The sequence below is a fragment of the Acomys russatus genome, chromosome 17 (genome assembly GCF_903995435.1).
Source record: "Acomys russatus chromosome 17, mAcoRus1.1, whole genome shotgun sequence".
NCBI lineage: Eukaryota > Metazoa > Chordata > Mammalia > Rodentia > Muridae > Acomys > Acomys russatus.
The window spans coordinates 41,213,767-41,236,791 of NC_067153.1; the positions used below are offsets into that span (position 1 = coordinate 41,213,767).

Here is a 23,025-nt window from a genome sequence, read left to right on the forward strand (position 1 = left end):
AAAAATGAATTTATGTGTATGTGTGTGTGCCACATGTATGTAGGTGCCCTCAGAAGCCAGAAGAAGATGTTAGATCCCATGGGGCTGGGGCTGGAAAATGAACTGAGATCCTCTGAAGGGGCAGTAAGTGCTCTTAAGTGCTAAGCCATCTCTCTAGCCCCAAGATAGACAGACAGACAGACAGAAAGAAAGGAAGGACGAAAGAAAGAAAGAGTTCAATAAGATGGCTCATCAGGTAAAAATACTTGCTGCATAAGCCCAATACATTATTATCATTATCATTATTATTATTATTATTATTATTATTATTATTATTATTATTATTATTGAATAATGATCGCAGAAGAAAAGAGATAAGAGCAGGAAGTTAACAAAGCCTGTCAAACTTTGATATGAAGCCTAAGACAAAGTGTTAAGTGAAAAGACCATGCATACAACCAGCAGCTGACCTATTGTATAAGAACACAGAAGTACAGAGAGAGACATAGACCTGTTCATTCCTGTAAAATATCATGCCAAAGGTTAACCCAAAAAGGTATGAGGTTGACAACCAAATGGGGATGTGCAGAAACATCAGGATGGATGGAGTACTGGGGGCACTTTTCTGTTTTCCTGCTTGTAGATTTGTGACATACAAAACCAAACCAACCCCTTGCAAAAAAAAAAATCATCCCAATCAATCAAGTAATCAATCAATCGACAGTGATGAAGGAAACAGAACACAGCACTACAAGGAGCAAGCTAACCCAGCTATAATTCAGACAAGAGACAACCACTCTGACCATCAGCCCAGGCAATACTTGAATGTGGTTTTGGCTGTTAGGACTGTGCATCTTCAGACAAAAGACAAGAAAACTCAGAAACCTCGGAACCAGCATGCTCTTTGCTAGAGAGAGGAAAACAAGGTGTGGGGGCGGGGAAATCATCATGCTGGGTCAGAGTTAGAAGTGTCAATGACCTCTGGGTTCTCAGGGAAAGGAGGGAGAGAAATGTACACACATGTGTGTGTGCATGCATGCTTACAAGCTGGGCATGGGGGCCCATGCCTTTAATCCAAGCATTTGGGAGGCAGAGGCAGGTGGATCTCTGTGAGTTTGAGGCCAGCCTGGTCTACAAAGCAAGTCCAGGATAGCCAAGGCTAACACAGAGAAACCCTGTCTCGAAAAACCAAAAGAAAAAAAAAAAAAAACCAAGTGTGTGTGTGTCTGTGTGCAACCACATGTGAGACTAGTTCCATGCGTCTTCTTCCCAACTCTTGCACTGCTCACTAAGAGCCCACAGGAGCAATGACCTCGGTGCACTGAAGCTGCCCAGGGACTCACTTAAACTGCATTATCCATGCAAAGAACCTGGTTGCTGCTGGAGCAGGGAGAGCGAATGCATAGTGAGCATTCATGCATTCGCCATTTTGGTGGGGGGTGGGGGGGATGGGGAGATGGGGGGGTGGGGGGGATGGTGGTGGGTTTAACTCATGTGTTGAGGGTGGAACTGAGGGCCCTGCGTGTGCTTCACAAACCCCTGGATCACTGAACCACACTGGAACCTGGTGAGCCCAGAGGATGTGTGGAGGGGGAGTGGCTGTTATTTAAGGATGTCAAGTGCTAGTTTCACAAAGTGAGAGAGTGCTGGGAAGGAGAGTGCTAATGATGTGAAAGATGAGGGTGAGGAGGATGGTGGGGGATAATGGGGATAGTGGGGATGAAGATGGTGGGGATTGAGAGGATGGTGTGGATGATGGGAATAGCTGGTGATGATGATGGGGGTGGTGAGGATGGTGGCGATTGTGGGGTGACGGCCATGGTGGGTATGGTGGGGGTGGGGATCATGGCAATTATAGCAAGGGTGGCATGATGGCAATGGTGATTTGGGTGGGGGTTATGTCAGAGGTATGACTTAATGCTGTTGAAAGCTGGCCTTAAAATCTCTTAGGTCATCTAGTTTCATGTTTTGTGTCTTTTGCCACCACTTAAAAAGGCTAAATATTAATTCGCTTAATAATTTCCTCTTTTTTTTTTCTTTCTTTTGTATATTTGTTTGTTTGTTAGAGAGGATCTCACCCAGCCCAGTTTCGCAGGATATTCGATTCCATTGTTAAACTAGAGATTGTATGTGAACTGGAAAAAAACCTGTCTCTTATTGTGGTGTGGCTCAGCCCTAGCACACATCTTTAACCCAAGAGCTTCCTGTAAGCAAGAGCTAACTAGAGCCAACCATAGGTCAAGAGGCAGAGCAAGCAACCAGTTGACAGAGAGTGAACATAAATACACATAGGAAGGAGGGATGTTGAGTTGAAGAGTATTTAAGACAGCAAGACAGAATGGAGAGCAGGGCGTGGTGGCGCACACCTTTAATCCCAGCACTCGGGAGGCAGAGGCAGGCGGATCGATGTGAGTTCGAGGCCAGCCTGGTCTACAAAGGGAGTACAGGACATCCAAGGCTACACAGAGAAACCCTGTCTCGAAAAACCAAAAAAAAAAAAAAAAGTGGAGAAAGAGAAAGGACTTTTTTTCCTTCTGGGACCTTGGCTGAGTAGGAAGGTCAGTTGGGTGCTCTCTCTGCCTCTCTGAGCTAGCGGACTTTCACCCCTGCATCTGGCTCCTGAGTCTTTATTGGTAAAATTGAACATTTGAGATTTTGTTTTAAAAACAATAGCCCAGGCTGGCACCAAACTCTATATAGCTGAAGATGACTTTGAGCTGCTGGTCCTCCTGCCTCTACATTCCAAACGCTGGGCTTACTATCATGCACCAAGCCATGCATCTCCGTGCTGTGCTAGGGATGAAACCCAGGGCTCACGTATGAAAGGCAAGCACTCTACCAACTGAGCCACGTTTCCAGACCACAAATTTATTAAAAACAGAAAGATACAGAAGCCTTGAAGATGTTCCCATCAATCAAATCTTAGATACTTTGACTATAAAAACAGCAACAGTAGCATATTATAACTCATAAAACAAAGACTCTAATAGTCTGTGTATTTTAATTAATTGATGTCTGTATTAATTAATAGCCTGTATTGATATTAATTAGTTAACTAGTTAATTAATCCAGGGAACAGGAAAGCTGTTCAATAGATAGACAGGCAGTGAACACAGAAGCAGTGATGGGGATTCCAGAAGCAGAGCTCAGCTGTCACCACAGTTGATTATTTCAAACGAGAATAATCAATGAATACCGAAAGTCATGATGAGAGAAATTAGCTGGAGGAGAAGAGAGCCAGCGTGGCCTCCTCTGTCTCTTCAACCGATGATTCATCCTGAAAGGAAAAGTGACTGCTTAGCTTGGAAACCTACATTCACCACCTCTCCAAGATGGGGCGGCCAGAAGAGCCCAGTCTGTCTGCGAGGCCCAGGCAACAACACAGGGCGAACATCCCCGTGAGAGAGGATCCAGCAGAGCCACAGTGAAGGGTGTGCTACACAGATCCCCTGCCAGCGTCAAACACAGAAGACAGCGAAAGGGCTGCAGACCGACCGAGAGCAGAGGGGCTGGGTGTGGTGGTGAAGACCCATAATTCCAGATTTCAGGAGGCTGAGGCAAGAGGATCATGAGTTCCACGCCAGCCTGGGCTACATAGTAGGGGTGAGGACACACACAGGGCAGAGAGCTGACAGACCAAGTACAGGGTGGCTTGGATGAAAAAAAAAAGTTTTCTTGAATGTCTTTGGTCTCCCCTAGATCCTCTACTGGTCCTATACTGTGGTCAAGGGGATGCCCTGGTGTTAGAATTCTTTGCTAAGTTTAGAAGGGAGAAGCCATTGTCTGTACATTATTTTTTTAAAAAAAAAAAAAAGAGAAACAAAAACAAAACAACAACAAAAATCAGTTTAGAAAGCAAGAAAAAACAGAGACATGGAAGGAGGGGGAGATGACAAAGATAACAAAGTGGTGACATTTAGGGATTTTTTTGGGGGGAGGTGACATTTCTTTACACCTGAAGATAAATTTTTTTTTCTTACAGCTTTTCTGATTCCATCTCCACTGAAGACTCACATTCTGAAAACAAGGTACAAAGGCCACCTAAAGCTGTTCTTACAGTTAAAGTGGTGAAGACAGCTGGGGGACAGACAGCCTTTACCGGCTGCCGCTGTGGCCTGGGTGCACTTGAGCACCTTTGCCCTCTGGTTGAAGGGGCTCCCTGCAGACCTCTGCCCAGCACTGTGTCCTGGATACAGCAGGCTCAGAGAATGGGGCCTTGGGGAAGGTTGGAAAAGCTGGCAGACCAAACAGGTCAGAAGAAGTGCTGGGCAGGGTATAGACTACCCACAGGCTTTCCAAGAGCTAATGCAGCAGATGATGGAGGGAAGCTTTGTAAATGAGAGGGCTTGGCATTGACAGGGGTTTTCAGCCTTCCTAATGCTACAATCCTTTAATACAGTTCCTCATGTTATGGTGACCCCCGCCCCGTTGTTATTAAAAAAAAAGAAAAGAAAATCCCAAATTGTTTGATTTTTTAAAACCAATAAAGACTCAGGAACCAGATATTGGGGTGAAAACTTACTAGCTCAGAGAGGCAGAGAGAGTACCCAGCTGACCTTCCTACTCAGCCAACATCCCAGAGGAAAAAGCCTTTCTACTCAGCTTACATCCCAGAAGGAAAAAGCCAAAAGCTTGCTAGCTCCATTCACGGTCCAGGAGGAAAAGGCCTGCTAGCTCACCCAAAAGCCCAGAAGGAAAAAAGCCAAAAGCCAAAGAGCTCCTTCTTCTCCACACTGTCTTAAATACTCTTCTCTCAAAGTCCCTCCTTTCTACTTAGCCCCTGTTAGCTGGTTTCTTGCTCTGCCTCCCGACCTAAGAATAACTTAATTAAATCCTGTGTCCAGGAAGCTCTTGGATTAAAGGTGTGTGCTAGGGCAGAGCTACACCACAATTACCTGTTTATAGTAAACAGAAAGTTCTTAAATTAAAGGTGTGTGTTAGGGCCAAACCACACCAAACAAGAAACAGGTTTTTACAGTTCACAAGCTCAGTGTTCACAGTGGGATCAAATATCCTGTGACACCCTCCAACCACAAAATCATTTTCATTGCTAGTTCATTATAACTGCAATTTTGTTACTATAATGTAAATGTCTGTGCTTCCCTGTGGTCTTAGGAGACCTGTAAGTTGCTCAACTCCCTAAGGGGTTGTGATCCACAAGTTGAGAACCACTGCTCTATAGCTTTGTTCTTGGAACAGTATCCAAAGATCAATCAGAGGAAACACTTCCCTGGAAGGGCATTGCACTATCAATTATTCCCCACTGTGAGGGCTCCAAAGAAGGCCACACCACCACCAGAAAACAAAGCAAAACTAGCTCGCTGAAGTCACATGTTCTGGTCAGAAGAAAGTCCACCAGAAGAGGCTCCGGGTAGGGGAAATCTTCTCTGCCCTTCCTTTCTTCTGCTTGTATCCTTAGCTGACACCAGGAGCTGACTCTGTAGAGGGCTCACAGGTGAGTCCCTGACCAGGACAGAGCGGGAACTTCTCTCTGGATCCTCCCAGAGCAGCCAGCAGCCTGGACTGGGATTAAAGTCATCACTCACCATGTGCCTGGTGGGGTTGAACAGGGCTGGGGTTCTGAGGAATACACTATGTGACATTGAAAAGAAACAAACAAGCCACAGGTCATGGCCTCGTTCCACGAACCATGCTTCTGAAAAGCCGACAACCTAGAGTGCAGAGGAACCAGGAATGGCAACAGGTGGTCTGGTCTGTCAGCGTGTCTTCCTTCTCCTCAGGATGGAGGAGTCTGATGCGCGCCCCCTGCTGGCTGAAGGGAGCAGTTCCCAGGTCCAGGCTGTCCCGCTGGTAACCAAGCATGTCTCTGCAAATGTGAGAGAGCATTTCCTTCCTCCTTTCCTCCCTCTCTCTCTCCTTCCCTCCCTCCCTCCCTCCCTCCCTCCCTCCCTGCTTCCTTCCTTTCTCTCCGACCCCTTTCTTTCTGTTTTGAAACTGGGTCTCTTTCTATAGCCCTTGCACCAGGCTGACCTCAAATTCACAGATCCTCCTGCCTCTGTCTCCTGAGTGCTGCCATTAAAGGCTTGTGCCACCACACTTGGCCTTAGATTGCCTTTCACAGCATAAGTGGAGTTGTGAGGGCAGCTCATGGAATGGGAGAGAGTTATGGGCCCTTCCTTTGACCTCAAGGGGGAGGGTAGAGGGGTCACCTGATATCTATCTATCTATCTATCTATCTACCTATCTATCTTTGACACAGGGTCTCTACAGCCTAGCTTGACCTCACACGTCCTATGCAGTCAGAATAACTTTTTTCCACCCAAGACAGGGTTTCTCTGTGTAGCTTTGGCTGGCCTGGACTCACTTTATAGGCCAGGTTGGCCTCGAACTCACAGTGATCTGCCTGCCTCTGCTTCACTGAGTGCTGGGATCACAGGCATGTGCTACCATGCCAAGCTCAGAATAACTTTTAGCTGCCCTCACCTCCCGCCTTGGGCTTTTTCTGAAACTACACCCTGACCCCTGTGACAGTCTTGGGGGAACATCTGTGAAAATTCTAGAACATTCTAGCTTAAAAGATGGTGACGCAGTTGTTTGGAACACTCAGGTCTGTGGGTCTGTTCTCCCTCCACACCCAGGATGTTGCTTTTACCAAGGCTCAGCACACTGTAGGTGTTCAGTAGGACACTGGGAAGTTGGGGTGTGCACTGACATCATGGCCTGATTATTGCAAATAGTGTAAAGGGAGGTTTGACGAGGTTACAGACCCAGCTAACTAGGTGTGAATGAAGGACCATGGGGCAGATCCAGACCCTGGACTTCTGAAGCTTGTTGCTTAGTCAGAATAGTTTCTGAGGCCGGATGTGTGCTCTCTGACCCACTCCATCCCATTCTCTCCTCAGGTGACCTGACCTGGGGGTGCTGACTGCCAGGCAGCACCCACACAAGGATGAACAGCAGAACCCACCCCCAGGGCAGAGGTGGAATTGGATCTGACGTGAGGAACCAAACAAGGACTTGAAGCTAAGAGGGGTGTTCTGACATTCTGAACTTGGAGGTGGGGAGAACAGAATGAATGACATCTTTGTCATAGAACTGCCAGCAGAGCTGACACCAGCCGCTCTGATGCTAGGTATGGCTAAATGGAGAAGACTCAAAATGGGGCAGCCCACAAATGACGTGCTCAGATGAGAACCCAGGGGGTCTTCCAAGTCCCTATAATAGAATGACTTGAGGATCACTTTAGGCCTTGGGGCTTAGTATGCAACGGCAACCAGCCACTCTGTCCTGGAGCATTTAGAGGTGGCCTGTCTTCCTGCCTTCCCTTCCAGCCCCAGCAGAGGGAATGGGTGGTAGGCTGGTTTACCAATGGCTAGTGAGGCACCAATCTTGACAATAATAGCTGGCTGACTTCATAAAAGCCGATGTCCTCTGGCCTCTGCGTAGGTGACATAGTAAGTGCCCATCTCTAGGGACTGCTTTCTCATAGCCCCTGTCTCATTTTAAGGTTCAGAGAGGGTGCTTAACATTTCCAAGGCCATTCAGCGGAGAAGCCACAAAACTGGGCTGCTGGCTGGCATCCTTGCCTGGGAGACTGCCCGTGCACTCCACTCTCGCCTGTCTCACTTTCCACTTGAATCAGGACCCATGGAAAAGCATCAGATGGGCTCTCAGGGGGCAGTGGAGACAGCCGGCATTTGAAGTTTGACTCTCTTCAGGCATAGCCACCTTCCTGCAAAGTATCTAAAGAATTCTGGGTGTTTCCCAATTGTCTTCTGAGGAAGAACCGAAAAACCCCAAGTACATAAACAGCCCACAAAGACATGACAATGCATCATAACAGTAGGCTGCCTAGATTCTGGGTTTTATCTCACACTCTCGGACCCACCCTCCCTGAGGCAAGTAAGCCTTCCTGAAAGACAGGGCCACCTCTGACATCTTTATCTCCAGGTTTCAATCTCGGCACATAGTAGATGCTCAGTAAATTCAGGGAAATTTGAAAGTCATCTGGAGAGAAGGTTTAAGGGCCTTCTAGTTGAGCAAAGAGCCTCCTAGTATGCCCTGCATTCAGGGACCCAGACCAAAGCCCAGGCAGACAGGGAAAGGAATATAGAGGCAGCTGTTGGCTGTTCAGGGGATGTGGATCTTGTTACCTGGCTCTGGCTGTGACCTTCATTGGTGAGGGTGTGACTTCAAATGGGTGGTGGTTTGGATCTGAAGTGCTCCCCACCCAGCTCATATGTGAAAGCTTGGTCCCCAGCTAGTGGCATCATTGGGGATGATTAGATGGAGGAAATGTGTCACTGTGGGGCATGCCTTACAATAGCAGAACTTGTCCCTGGGTAAGCAGAGCCTAGGTTCAATTCCAAGTACCGCACCCCACCATGCCCCCTACAAAGGGGGGTCATCAGTCAGTAACTCATGGAAACTGAGCAAAACGTAATAACTCTTTGTTTAAGTTATTTTATTTTGCCATAGTAGCAAAACATTAACAGGGGGGGGGGGGGGTTTAGGTATCCGCTTGAAGGACTCAGTGTCCGAGGCAGGGGTTCTAAAAGAAGAAGGGGAAATTGAGGCAAGCCTTCCTCAAGGTACTGACCCGACCTCCATCTGCTGCCTTTGGCACTGGAGCCAAACAGGGCAGTGCCTTGACCTGTGCTGGGCTCAGATTCAATGGTGTGGATCAACCGTGTGGGCTGTGGTCTCCTTGCTTGAGGTGTGGCTTCAAAAAAGCCACTGCAGGGTTGCCCCAGGATGGGGGCAGGAGGGTGGGACAGCTTCTGAGTCAAGTGAGACAAAGCTTTGAGGTTGGCTCTGCTCTCTATAGGCTCTTCCAGCACTGACTGGAGAAGCCCACAGGCCCTGAACCGTATCCGTCCCCCTTGAAGCAGGAAAAGCCCTCAGTGAGTAGTACCAGGCTGCTCTGGCAGCTGACGTCACCACCGTTGTCACGACAGAATACTGAGAGCGTGGCCTTGAGAACACAGTGGTCGATGAACTTGTCTTTGCAGAATGAGTGCTGTTGGTGCCTAAGGCCTGGCACTTATAACAGCACCCTGGCTGGAGGACACCACAGAAAAAAAAAGTGCAGCCTGAAGGAGGAAGCCCTGATCTCCATTCTCCCAAGGGGTCTGCTCCACTCACCTCCCCAGTAATGGTGAGTTTTAATTGTCACAGTTGAGAATCACCGGTGAAGAGAGCTAATGGGGAACTGTCTAAGTCAGGTTGGCCTGCCTGGCTTTCTGCAGGGGATTGCCGTGATTACGTTAATTGATGTGGGAAGACACAGCCCACTGTGGGAGGTACCATTCCCCAGGATGGGGTCCAGGACTACACCATGTACTGGGTAGAGAAAGTGAGCTGAACACAAGTGTATGCGCACTTATCCTCCCTCTTCTCTTGACTGTGGATGTGACAAGCTGCTCCAAGGTCACCTTGACTTCCCTACACCAAAGGGCTGGGACTGGGAATTATGAACCAAAGAGACTATTATCTTCTTAAGTTGGCTTTTTTGGCAGGCTGTTAATAGTACATGGACAGAACGTGAAACTAGGCCATCCCTACCTAAGTCACGTCCAGTGTTTGGTACTTTTGGTACCTGCTGTGTTGTCCTAAAAAGGACAGCTGTCCTCAGGAGCTCAGTGAACAGTGAGGGGTGAACAGCAGAGACCATGTCCCTAAAATAGGCTTCGCCCACTCCATTTTTTTCCCTTCCCACCTAGTCCCCCATCCCAATAATCATCTTAAACACCAACATCAGAGTGACCATGCCAAAACACTACCTCAAGGCCATTTCTGTTTTGCTGAGAGCCTTGGTCCCCCCACCACACTCCCGCCGCCCCAGTCCTGTTGCACAGTACACACTCCCTACAGAGGCAGCTGGGGGTCTGTGCCTCACAATTTCCCTTTCCCCACCTTGCAGAGCAGACCTGTGCAGGCTACCATATGACTCACCTCCAAGCTTCCTTTCTAGCTTATTTGTGGAAACAGGAGACATCAGGGAAGCCCGTTACCTGAACTTCATCCTCTGGACAACCACGCCTTAAGCAGACACTGTTTAATTCATACTAGCCCAAGAGCAGTGAGTGCCCTGACCACTTTGACGCCTGTCCCTCCAGACTTCCCTCTTTTCTCGACCCCCATCCCTGCAGACCAGTTGCCCTTGGGACCTGTCCCACAAGCCCTACAGGCCAGGGCTGCCTTCACATCCCCGGTGTCCCCCTAAGCTTTGCTGTCCAGAAGGGACTCCAGCACTAGGAGAGGAGTTGAGCTGTTCCCTTCTGCTTGCTCCTTAGGTGTGGGCAGCTGAGAGATGTGGGGAGCTGGGAGGGGGAGGAAGAGGAGGAGGAGGAAGAGGAGGAGAAGGAGGCCTGAGCTCACTGTGCGAATCCTGGCCTGATCCTTGACAACCCTGAGAAAAGCACAGGAAATGAGCCCTAGTACGGAAATGCACCACTGTCCCTTTACTTCTAGGGCCCCATCTGTGCTGCTGTTTTGGTGGTACACCACAGGGCTGCAGGAAGCTTAAATGCCTAATATGTATGTCCACAGTGCTTCTGGCACACAGAAATGTTCAGCCAGCCCTAAATCCAACTACATGTCCTCAGAGAATATAGGAGGACGTAGAGGTGACCCACCCTCATTCCTATGGTCTTCACTAGACACAGGACAGAAAGAAATACTGCTGTGTGGCTCAGTGTTTTAGCATACCAGAGCTGTGGGTTCCATCCCTAGCAAAACACACACGCGCGCGCGCGCGCGCGTACAAGCTCACATCCAGTCGCTTGAGCCTATTAAAAAGTAGGCACAGGCTCAAATAGAAATCTCTGGAGGAAGAAAGTTCTTCTCAGGTCAGGCAATTCCTCAGCAGGGTCCCCCGCACAAAGGAGAACAAATGGGAGGAATAGCCAATTGGGGGACCACTGTTTTCCTAGGGCGCTCACCTTCTGCAAACCAAACAGTCTGGCCAAAAGGAGATACCAAGTAACTGACCCGCGGCCAAGAAAGGTAATGCGGGGCGGGACCTGCTGTCCGAGCTGCGCCAGGACAAGTACAGCGCGTCCCAGCCCTGGCTCCAGACTACAGCTCCCGGCATGCTCCGTGCCTGGTACCCGCCCGGGGAGCGCGGAGGGAAGGATGCAGACACCGCGGCCGGCGATGAGGATGGAGGCCGGGGAGGCAGCGCCACCGGCGGGGGCGGGCGGCCGCGCCGGGGGCGGCTGGGGCAAGTGGGTGCGGCTGAACGTGGGGGGCACGGTGTTCCTGACCACCCGCCAGACGCTGTGCCGGGAGCAGAAGTCCTTCCTTAGCCGCCTGTGTCAGGGCGAAGAGCTTCAGTCCGACAGGGTGAGCCCGCTGACCGCGGCGTCCCGGCTCCGCGTTCCGGGGCTTTCCCACCAACGCGTCCTCCGGCCTGGGTGGCGTAGCTTTTCTGGGATCCCAAGGCGGGGAGCCCGGGCAGGAGGAAGGGGAGGGAGCGGAACAGAGAGGGATCGCTGTGCCTATTGCCGTAGCAACGGGACAGCACAGGCCGCAGCCTTTTGGAGCCTTGGAGCGCTGCCCTGGATCCCGGACGCTCCTTCGCTGTGGAGCCCTGGGGAGGGACCGAGAAGCCCGGCCTGCCTAACTGCCTCGGCTGGCTCCAGCGGCTGCTTCTCCCCACCCTTGGAGTGGGAGCAGCTGAAGGGTGCAAGGATCTGGGTGAAGGAGGCCTGGGGGTCTTGGAGCTGGGATTAATGTGGGGAAGAGCCCTGGCCTTACAGATGCCACTTGTAGGCTCACCCTACTCTCCTGCCAACTCCCAGAATGACCTAGGAGGAGTCCGTGGTAGCAGGGTGGGAAAGACTTCCTTGCTCCCTGACTTTGGCCTTCTCGTGTGCAAGGCCTCTGGAGTTGGCTTGTCAAAGTCCCCTGGCTCCCATTCTGTGGCCCTCTCACACTGTGTCCTTGGATGAGTCCCCTGCTTCTTGATGTCTTGCTGGGTTGTACCAATGCCAGCTCTGCCTTCCTGCAGGCTGCAAATGTCCAATCAGAGAGCAGCTTCTTTGGAAACTTGCAAACATCTATCTGGTGGCTAGTGGGGTTGGTCTGAGGAACGGCCTCTCCAAGAGGGAAACTTTCGCAGGAGGGAACTTCACTGGGTCCCGTGCAGAGGTAGGGGCCACTCCGAAGTCCTGTCACACTCTGTGCTCACACTTAGTCCTCTGATTATGGGGGAGAAAAGAGATGCTCCAAGAGGCTAGATGATTGCCTCAAGGTCACACAGCCAGAAAAGGGCAAAGGCGGCGCTCGAACCCAGAGCCTTGCCGCTCTGCTCTCCCCATTTCCAGCCTGTGGTGAGTTGAGCTTATGTGTGGGGGCAGGGCTTGGGGAAGCTTGCATACCTCTCACTGCCTATAGTCATCTCCCCGACAGGATGAGACCGGGGCCTACCTCATTGACCGTGACCCCACCTACTTCGGGCCCATATTGAACTTCCTCAGGCATGGTAAACTGGTGCTGGACAAGGACATGGCTGAGGAGGGTGAGTTTGATCCACTGTGCTGGTCTGGGGCTCTCTGCAGCCTGTCAGAGCCTTCAGGGGAGGCCTAAAATCATTCCTGTAGCCAGGGGCATCTACTTTGCCCCATTATTTTCTGCCCATCCTAGAGTGGGTGGGTGGGGGTGTCCCATTCACCAGTCTCTGCCAAGCTGACAGACCCAAGCTGCTACTGGGTGCTGTTGGGGGAAGTGATGTGGAAACAGGAAGAGGAAAAAAGGAGCCAGTGAGGCCCCAAGGAGGCTTCTGTTGCCTTTGGGAATGAATGACTTTTCTCCTTGGCCTTTTGGCAAGCCAGGTGTGGTCTGTGAGGCCCTAGGCTAGATGGGGGGAAGGGTTGGGTCTTCTTTCTCTGCCTTATTCTGGGATCCCAAGTAGGGACTTACCATCAGCCAGTGTCCTAAGCTGGTGACTCTCCCCAAAGTGGCTAGCCTCACACTGTGCCTGGTATAAGTTTGGGCCTTCCCAGGCCAGTGGAGGCTCTTATCTTAGCCCCGCTGACATGGAAGCCGTGTAGAGAATGGATCAGAGTCAGGGACTAACTGAGTCATCCCCAAACCAGCTCTTCTCTGTACCCTTGAATGTGGCTCTGGACAAGACCAGGCCACCTTGGACATGCCAGGCTTCTTCAAGTCTCCACTGGGGACTACAGAACAGGCATCATGGCTCACATTCTGAAGAGTGCCTGTTGGGACTACACATGGGTCCTGTGCACCTGTGGTGTCTCACACAGGCCTGGCTGACCCTGATGGGGTCCTAAAGGCTCCCCAAAGGACAGAGAGAGAAAGGGAGAGCATCATGTTCAGAGCTTACTGTAGGTAGCTGGCGCTGCTCCTGCCTACCGAAGGCTGCCTAGCGGTCCAAGGGGAACAGATCACGTGGACAGGACCTGGGCTCAGGATCAGGTCCCTCCAGGGAGGCTCATACTCCAGCTGCGGCACAGCCAGCACCTGTTTACAGGTTCTGGCTCTTCCAAGCTCTGGTGCGCTCACCTCTTCAGCCGTGGTGGGGGAGCATCTAGAGAGATGGGGTTCAGGAAGAGGCAGTATGGCGGTGGTAGGTGTTAGTTAGCTTCTCTGGGTGTGTGACATGTAGTAACAATTGCACCCGCCTCAGTTGGCAGTGGGAAGGTAGAAGGAAGCTTTTCCACAGCACGAGCTGCCTAGCCTGAGATTTCTGTCACTCAGGCAGTGGTCTTTGCTGACTGTCCCTTCGGGCAGGGACTAGTTGAACAGTAATAGTGATCAGGATGCACACCCCCCCCCCCCCCCCCCCCCACCCCTACACGTGCACCCAGTTCCAGCTGCTGTAAGGAAGTACCAGAGGCCAGGGGACTATAACAACAGCCACTGATCCATCCCAGCTTCTCAGGCTGTGATTCAGGGTCAGTGTGCTAGCATGGGTGCTTCTGGCTTGACCCTTTCCCCTGCTGCCAATTGCCCATGCAGCCATGGAGTCATTGGCTAGTCAACCTCTTCTGTCAGAGGACTTCCTTGGGCTTCTACCTTCATGACCCTTCATCTCCCATTGGCCAGAGTTCCTCCATCACATGGCAGTTAGGCTGCAAAGGCTACATACAGCACTTCAAAGGTTATGGGTTTGTTGTTGTAGCGTGTGTGTGTGTGTTTCTTGTTTTTTCGAGACAGGGTTTCTCTGTGTAGCCCTGACTGTCCTGGATTCGCTTTGTAGACAAGGCTGGCCTCAAATTCAACAGAGATCCACCTGCCTCTGCCTCCTGAGTGCTGGCTCAAAGGTTATGCACTGAGAGGACGGACATGCAGTCTGTGATGGTCCCTGTCCCCAAAGAACCCAGAAGCCCCATGCCCTGCAGAGACTTCCTGCAGTTCAGGCTCCTGAGAGCTCTTAACATGTCATGTCACTGAGCGAGAGGAGGGCTGGCTTGATCTCTCAGATCAGTCTATAACACACAGACCTCAGTTAGTCCCTGACCCTGACCCATTCTCCACACCTGCTTCCCCTGTGTCCCAGGACCTCTGATAGACCCATGGGAGCTCTACAAATACAGTTCTTAGTGGCAGCTAGAAGTGTATACATGTTTGTTTACTTCCAGGGAAGGGAGGCAGGGGCGGCAGGGCTCTGAAGGTGGAGCTTGCCTTGGCTCTGTGGCTTACAGGCCATGTGACCTTGGACAAGCTGTTTCTCTCTCATAGCCTCAGTTTCCCCAGTTGTTCAGTAGACATAATGAAAGTACTAGATTCTAGTTCTGACAAGTGCCGTTAAGAATATTATGTTCCCAGCACAAGCCTGGCACTTAGTGTGCGTTTGGTAAACGAGGGCACACAGTGGGTGGCCTAGGCCCTCCCTGTAGTATTCTAGGACACAGTCGCAATGAGCCTTCTCTCTTGATGCCCCAAACAGCCCCAAGTTGTGAACTAGCAGGAACTCCTGGGTCACATGCTCATCACAGCTCCAGAGATGGGGCTGGCCTGAGAAGCGACATCTCAGCCTCTTATGTGGGGCCAAGGGGAAAAAAATTGTTCCCTTTTGTTTGGGTTGGACTAGGTCTCATATAGCCCAGGCTTGCCTCAAATTTGTTATGTAACTGAGGGTGTCCTTGAACTTTTGATCTTCCTGCCTCTGCCTCCCGAGTGCTAGGATTACAAGTGTTATCACCATTCACAGTTTGGGCAGTGCTAGGGATCGAACCCAGGGCTTGATGCGTGCTAGTCGGCTGCTCTACCAATTGAGCAAATCTCTAGACCTGAAATGTTCCCTCTTTCTTGACACTTGAACTCATGGACCTATCTAGGATGTGACCAGAGCAGGAAGCGGGTCTGGGGACAAAGAGAATGGGGCATGGAGACAGTAGAGGTGACTGGGCTGTTCTGTGTCCCAGGGGTCCTGGAGGAAGCTGAGTTCTACAACATCGGCCCTCTGATCCGAATCATCAAGGACAGGATGGAGGAGAAAGACTACACAGTGACCCAGGTTTGGAGAGAGAGCAAGCAGGGCCAGTGGAGGGAGAGGGTTAGCAGCCTGGTCAGGGGAGGCCTACCAGGCTGCCCAGCACTGCCCCAGCCTGGATATACACTGATAATGTTCTGTCCCCTCCTGGGCTTCTGCTGTGTGTGACCGAGGGTTATCGTGTCCTTTGTTTTCCTCTGTGGAAAGCTGAGATGCTCAGATGTTGCCTAGCTACACTCGCTCACAGAGAATGTCAGTAGCAGCCCACTCCCCCACCCGCCAGCCAGGCAGGATGAGTAAATGTCCACTTGATGGAGTCAGGCAGTCCCCAGATAGGTAGGTACACATGAGCCATTGGGGCTGGCATTTCAGAGCTCAGATCCCAGGGCGACAGGGTGAGTCATCGCCTCCCAGCTATAGCGACTAAAGAGGTAAGGGCTTGACTCTACAGGTGATGCTGACCATCTCCCCAAATCCTGCCTTGCTTTCCTCTTGTATCACCCATATTCTACACATGGCTCTGCCACCCTTGAGCTGGTGGCCCTGGGCAAGTAACTGAAGCTCCCTGAGAGCCTCAGTATAAAAATCCCATAATGTGTAAGGGTCTCAGAAGGGACACAGCTGGCACACAGGAGGTATTCGGAGTATGGTTCCCTCTTCCCTCCTCTAGCTTTCCTGCCCCCCACCCCCCGCCCCACCTATGGTTACACAGTTGCGGAAGGAGTAGCTAGGTGCCTGGTGCCCTTCGAGGTATCCTCCATGTAAACTTTTTACCCACAGGTGCCACCCAAGCACGTGTACCGAGTGCTACAGTGCCAGGAGGAGGAGCTGACACAGATGGTCTCTACCATGTCTGATGGCTGGCGCTTTGAGCAGGTGGGCTGGGCACAAGGAATACCTTAAACCTGTCCTTTCTAAAGCCTCCAGTCCCCCACTCACCCCTACGCCCACCCCCAGCCCAAATCCATAGTCCTCTTCCTCCTCCTCCTTCTTCAGTTTGGTTTTCCAAGACAAGTTTTTTCCGTGTAGCCTTGGCTGACCTAGACTCACATTGTAGACCAGGCTGGCCTGGAACTCACAGCCATCCGCCTGCCTCTGCCTCCCGAGTGCCGGCTTAAAGGTGTGCGTCACCACCGCCTGGCCCGTAGTCTTCTTGAATAGAACAAAGTGCAACTAGGAAAGCGCCTGCTGGGTACAGGTGGACTGAGAAGGAGTGAGGCAGGGAACCCTTGTCACTAGGCATCCTAGTCCCTGGGGATCTGTATAGCTTCCAGTCTTTGGTCCTTAGAGACGGCTCAGGTATAAGAGGCCAGAACCACAGAGTTGAGTAGAATCCCTGCCAAGCCCCAGACCTGACCTCTGGAGTCTCGTGACAGACAAGCACAGTGATAAGCAGCCCCCTTTCCTGGAAGTCCCCATGTGATGGCTTCCCAAGGTACTAGTGTGTGACCTGCCATGCCTCCAGGCCATATGTGGGTCGCCACAGGAGACTTCTGTTATCAGCCACACAGCAAGCTGCATACTGCTTCTCGGGTTCCTAGAGGCACAGAGTCCCAAAATGAACCCAAGGTTGAGTCTTGCCCTGAGAGCAAGAAAGGAATTGAGCTAGTTCCCTGTGCACCTAGCCCACCAACTATCTCCCACATGGGAATGGGAGGAGAAGGCTCGCCTTGCAGGAAAGAGCCATTATGAAGGCCGACCCACCAGTTGGGACAGGAGGATGCCCTATCTTCTACCCCTGCCCTCTGTGACTCCTTCTACTCGAGCTAGCCAGCTCCTTTCTCAGCCTCTGCACGCTGGGATGTGAGCTCATGACACCTCCATCACAAGGCCTTTGTGAAGCAGAGACGGGCCATCAAGGAAGGTTCTAGGCTGGGGCAGGACTCCATTCGTTGGTACCAGTTCACAGCCAGTATCAAAAGAGCCACATCTACACTCAGGGTCTACACTCAGGGGGTAGAGGCAGGAAGTCAAGGTCACTCTCAACTGCCTAGTGAGTTTGAGGCCTTGTCTCAAAACAAAACAAAAAACCTAGAAATGGTGTGAGTAAATCTGGGGGACTCCAAGGAGGACAGGGGCTGGTCCCTGGCCTGCCTCTTGCAGGCGCCGTTTCTCTAGTAGCCTACTGTCTGCCTGCCCTCTGCTGGCCGAGAAGGTGATGGGTTTTTGCTTTGGTTTTTGCCTGCTGTGTAGGTCCCAAGAGCTCAGAGCCCTTCACATGTTTTTGTCAGAAGGGCCACCTAGGTGTGGCTCTCAAGACCTCAGAGCAAGGGAGACCACTCTGAGAACCCAAGAAGACATTGATCAGTTGCCTGAGCTCTCAAAGACTAAAGCCAGCGGGCGGGTCAGGGGTCACCAGCCTAGGCCCTGTAGCCTCAGGAGTTGCTTGCCTCTTCTGGGAATGAAAGGAATATTCCATGGGCTCTGCTCTGCCAACCCTACCCTGCAAACCTAGTCCTGAAGTGAGGTGGATGCCATTTGCTTCAGGAAGAAGCACCTGGTTGTAGGGTGGGGCAAGGGTAACACTGCCCTCTGTTTCCGGGTCAGGCCTGGCCATGCTTGCAGAGGTGCTGCTGAGGAACAAGCACACTGCCTTCCTATTGTCTGTGCCTCTGGAAGACCAGGAGCTGCCTACACAGGCTATGGCCTGTGTCTCTCCTGCCCTCCACCTCCCCCTTCATCACTGTACTTTTGGTGTCCCGCCCTTCCAGCTGGTGAACATCGGTTCCTCCTACAACTATGGCAGTGAGGACCAGGCCGAGTTCTTGTGTGTGGTGTCTAAGGAGCTCCACAGCTCCCCACATGGCGTAAGCTCAGAATCCAGCCGTAAAACCAAGGTGAGCCCCTGCCCTGTGTGAAGACGGCAACCCCTCCCCCCTTCGCTGCTTCCTCCTCCCTCCTGCTGCACCCACATAACACTCATGGTCATCCATCCCATGCCACTACAGTCCAGTCAGCTCACACCCTTGGCCCAGGCTGGGGAGCAGTCAGGAGGACCATTGCAAGGGCACAGACAGGGTGGGTTCCACGAGGCATCGGAAAGGGGCTACATGAGCAGGTACTGAGGCGCAAGGCAGAGCACACTGAAGTAGGGGCCCCCGGTGTGGCGAGCTGCTCTATGTGACTTTGGACAAGTCTCTCTTCTCACAGAGCTGGGTGAGCTCTGGTGACTGCAGGCTGGAACTCGTGGGTTCCAATCTGCTGGTTTAATTCCCAGAAATTAGTGACAACCTGGTGTCAGCCTAGGTCAGGACGGGGAAATCCCAAAGTCTTACCCTTCCCTGGGCCTTTTGGGTTAGTCTGCCCGAAGGGTGTCCGGAGCCCTATGGAGTAAAGTCCTTGGGCCCTTGGGCCTGCCATAGGTCCCACACAATAGGCATGATCCACGTAGGGAAGGCAGGAGCTGTGCCCATATGCTGGAGTCTTAGGAACTCTGGCTTCTTGTGTGTTTGACACCCAGCCCTGCTGTGATCCCCCTGCCAGCCCCTCCTCCCACGCCAGTGGCTGGCTCCTCCCTGCAAGAGTGCAGGGTGCCCTGCTGCTCTGGTTTCCCTGTGTCACCAACCTGGCCCAGTCTGCCAGACACTGTTGCTGGCATCTAGATCTGGCTGGTGACTGCCCTGGGACAACCTTGGCTTCCTGCTCTGGATCCATCTTCCCAAAGTAAGGCCTTCCCAGGAGCCCAGTGGCTCCTCTTCCAGCCTTCCCCATAGCCCGGCTTTGTAACAGCAGCCTGGCTGGTCTCTGAGCATCCCCTCTGGGCTAGGGAAGACCCACCAGCTGCTTTGGCTGCAGCCCTCCCTTTCCCAGAGGTCCCTTTCATCCCGCCCGCCCCTCTGTCCTGAGGTCGGGGTCCCTGCGGACGTCTGCCCGCAGCCCCGCCCCCTCGTCAGTGTCTCCACTCTCTCTTCCTTGGTCGGCGGCGGGTGCGCAGAGCACGGACGAGCAGCTGGAGGAGCAGCGGCGGCAGGAGGTGGAGGAGGTGGAGGTGGCCCAGGTGCAGGTGGAGGCGGATGCCCAGGAGAAAGGTGCAGCCCGCCCCCAAGAGGACGATTGCTAATGACAGCCCGGGCCTCCCGCCCTCTCCCTGCTGGAGCTGCTGCCGCCGGGAACTGAGGGGGCGGGCCACCAGGGTTAGCTCAGGGCCTGGCGCCTTGCCCATAACCATCCCTCTCTCACTTTCTCTTGCAGCCCTGTCATCTCAGGATCCCGCTAACCTTTTCTCCCTCCCACCACCGCCTCCTCCTCCTCCGCTTCCTGCTGGAGGTCCTGCTTCATCTTCATCCACCTCCTCTTCCTCCTGGATTTCATCTGCACCCTGCCTCTTCCCTCTCTGCCCCTGCCCAGGTTTCCTCTCCGCCTGCTCCCGTCTCCACCCTGGGGCTGCCCTAGTCCCAGTCTCCCGTGCCCTCTCCCCGGGCCCCCTGGCCCTGCATCCTCAAGCATCTTGCCTGCCGCCTCCTTCACCCTTTCCGGCCCCCTCTGCCTCCTGGCCTAGGGAGGAGGGGCGTGGCCACATTCGCTCTGTGTCCTCCAACCCAGCAGAGCACCTCTGAGGCTAGCCTTGGCCACAGGTCCCACTCTTCCCGCTTGCCTCCTCACGTTTCCTCCTTGCAGGTCCCTGTCCGCACCCTCCCAGACCCAAGCCTGAGCTTGCCGTGAGAGCTCCTCGGTCCCGCGCCCGCCCCCAGAGCTGCCGCCCCTGGTTTGTAGCCTGGCAGAGCTGGAGGGAGGGGCGGAAGCAAGGAGGGTGCTCATAATCTTGTCCTTCGACTTCAGCCGAGCTTTTGGCTGATTCTCTCCACCCACCAAAGTCTCTCAATTTATCTGGTTCTTGGGGTGAGGCTCTGAGAACTGAATCGGAGGTGGAGACGCCCCTGTCGGCCTGCCTGTAGTCAGTCGGGCACTGGAGCCAGGCTGGGGAGGGGAGGACTAACCGTGTGCCTCTGCCCCATCCCGCATGTTCGAGAAGCTCGTGCAGCACTGCATGTGGGTACTGTGTCCCCTAGTTCTGTGGAGTGGGTGGCCAGGCCATATGTGGTATCCCGTGCCTGATGAGTTGGCAAGGGCCTGCTAAGGATCGGAGTGTGGCAGAAAAAAAAAAACCAAAAACACAAACCCAACCTGCTCTCTGACTGGGTGACGTAGCCTCCAGTCAGCCTTATCTCCCTGAATGACCTTGGGCATGTCACTGCCTCTCTGGGCCACAGTTGGATTCTAAGATGGGGCGGACAGCTGCTTCCACTGGCCCCTTTTTGCCTGGGAAGGCAGTGATCTGCCTCCTCTCGCATCCCTGCCCTACCACCAGCTGCCCATGACGTCAGCTTCTCCCGTTCCTCGGTTCTGACTCCGCCTCCTTTGGGCCTCAGCCCCACCCCTCCTCCAGAGCCAGCCTGGGACTCACTTGCATTTCTCTCTCCCTCTCTCCCTCTCTCCCTCCCTCCCTTGATTGTCCCCGACTTTCCTGTCCTGGCATCACCCTGTCCTCACCTCCCCACCCTGGTTTTCTGACCCCCTATCCTCTTCCTTCTGTCCCTCCCCCCCTCTCTTATTTTCTAGCTATTACAAGCCAGAGGCACCCGGATGTGAGCCCCCAGATCACCTCCAGGGACTTGGGGTTCCGATCTGAAATCCTTTATTTTTGTACCACGGGGTGGGCCCCTGGCCCGAGGAGGAAGACTTGCCCTGTCCCTTGTTACTGCTGCCTGCATCTGCTGGGCTGAGACTCACTCCTGCCTCCAGGCCCGGGCCTATGGCCCTCTGGGACCTTGGAAGGCCTGAGGTGGGCCCTGGAGTCTCCAGGCGGAGTCACCTGTCATGGCCAAAGTGTGGCAGTGCCCACCCATATCTCCCAGGCCCCTCTGTCCCCTCGCCTGGGTCCCCTTGCTGCATGGCGGATACACTCCCTCCCAGCCCGGTCCTAGCACCTCCTTGAGCCTCAGTCTCCATGGCACCATAGGGTCACCCCTCCTCCTACCTACCTCACAGGGTTGTTGTGAGAATCAGGGAAGGATCATGGGGTTCCTGGATGCCCTAAGTGTGTGGGCTGCAATCATTACCTTCTGGGGGGGGGGTGAGAACTCTAGCTTATCCCTCAAATGGGACACTGTGGCCTCAGATGCTGGTGGGGGACAGTGCGAGGACTTAGCCAAGCAGGAAGGAAGGTCTTGGCATCACCTTGGCTGCCCTCCCATCCCCTGTGCCAGCATGTGTTGGGCAGCAGAGTGAACTGGCAATCATGAGGCTGCCCAGGAACTTGTGATGGGGAAGGGGACAGGTGTGACAGGGGCTGAGCTGCCCCTCCTGTGTCTTGACCCCCTGGGGTGGGCACACATCTGTCAGGTGTATCCCACCCACCGTGAAATAAACCTGAACAAACAGGCTGGCCTGGCTGTCTCCCTCTCTCTCTCTGGGCCACTTTTGAGGACAGGACTTAAACTCAGGCAAGATAGACTCACTCAAAGGAATGGGGCTTTTCTGTGAGTCCTCTCTTTCCTAGGTGTTGGGGGAAGAGGTCAGGCTGTGCCCAAGTCCTGTGTACCTAGGAGTCAGAGTTGAGGGTACCTGCTCTGCCAGCAGACCTGCTGTAGCCTAAGTGCTGGGACACCCCTTCACTTCCTGTTGGGACACCTGGCCACCTCACCTTCTTGCCCCCATGCCTCCTACTCCCCTTCTCTGTCAAGTCCCTACAGGTAAGCTCATGTTTCCAGCCAGCTTTTCAGGAGCCAGCTTGAGGCATGTTAAAAGATGTGGTCCTCTTTCCCCCGCCTGTTTTCAGATTAATAGCAAATAGGTGTTATCTCTGTATTTTATTTAGCAGAACTCCCTAGGGCTAGGAATTCAGATGGAGACTGCCACATGACACTTTCGGGTCTTACCCACAGGTGCCAGAGGCCCCGATGTCCATGTCCAGCTGGCCTCTCCCCTTTCTAGCAGGATCTAGTGCCTTCTACTGCTTCCTGGCCGGCCTTCCCCCTGCCTTCCCACCTCTTGTCAGTTCTGGAGCTCAATGCACTGGACATTTATCACCACTGCCTCCAGGGAGCACCCTTGTGTGCTAAATCTTCCAGCTCATCCCCATTGCTTGCTCTCTACAGTCTGACCTCTCCTCCCTGGACTTCATCTTCCTTCACCTGCCCCAGGCTCTCCCAACATGGCATGGGTGCTGGTTGTAAAATGTGAAAAGCCACTCCGTTCTCCAGCCTGCCATGGCTCCCATCCCCCAATCCCCAACCCCCACTTCTCCTACCCCCCTCAAATCCTCTGCTCATTCTTGGGTCTCACCTCTCTGCAGCCCCCTGTGTTGCTCCTCTTTTTCCTGTGTTCTGGCTGTACCCCACTTTCTGGTTCCTTGTGTGCCCTATCTCTGGAACTATATGCCCTTTGCCCTCTCCTTTCCTCCAGAAAGCCCTTATCTGCCTCTGAGTCCTGGCTCCCACTACCCTCCACCCTGGCCTCTGCACATGTCACAGGGGGCTGAACCAGGAGTAGGTCTGTTCGGCGACAAGCTTGAGATGTGTTCGGGCCACTCAGATACCAGCATCAGGGCTTGGTGAAGCAGTTTACTTTTTCAGAACAGATGGTGGGCCTCCAGTGAATGGCAGGGAGAGCCTCGCAGCAGG

At 53.1% G+C, this 23,025-nt stretch overlaps 1 protein-coding gene across 6 annotated transcripts; it reads left to right on the forward strand.

The window, feature by feature from the left end:
• Window positions 1-10,805: 10,805 nt before the first annotated feature.
• On the forward strand, window positions 10,806-21,785 carry Kctd17 (potassium channel tetramerization domain containing 17). Of its 6 annotated transcripts, none has more exons than XM_051159915.1 (9): window positions 10,809-11,286; window positions 12,355-12,463; window positions 15,336-15,427; window positions 16,184-16,279; window positions 18,115-18,240; window positions 19,338-19,431; window positions 19,595-19,750; window positions 20,021-20,108; window positions 20,963-21,785. In XM_051159915.1, exons 1-9 carry the CDS (start codon window positions 10,951-10,953, stop codon window positions 21,030-21,032), a joined length of 1,167 nt encoding a protein of 388 aa, XP_051015872.1. In that variant the 5' UTR covers window positions 10,809-10,950; the 3' UTR covers window positions 21,033-21,785. The 6 variants fall into 6 exon arrangements, with proteins under 6 accessions (XP_051015871.1, XP_051015872.1, XP_051015873.1 ...); XM_051159916.1 differs by having other exon boundaries at window positions 10,811-11,286; window positions 19,595-19,669; XM_051159914.1 differs by lacking the exons at window positions 20,021-20,108; window positions 20,963-21,785 and having other exon boundaries at window positions 10,806-11,286; window positions 19,595-20,014.
• The last annotated feature ends 1,240 nt before the right edge of the window (window positions 21,786-23,025 follow it).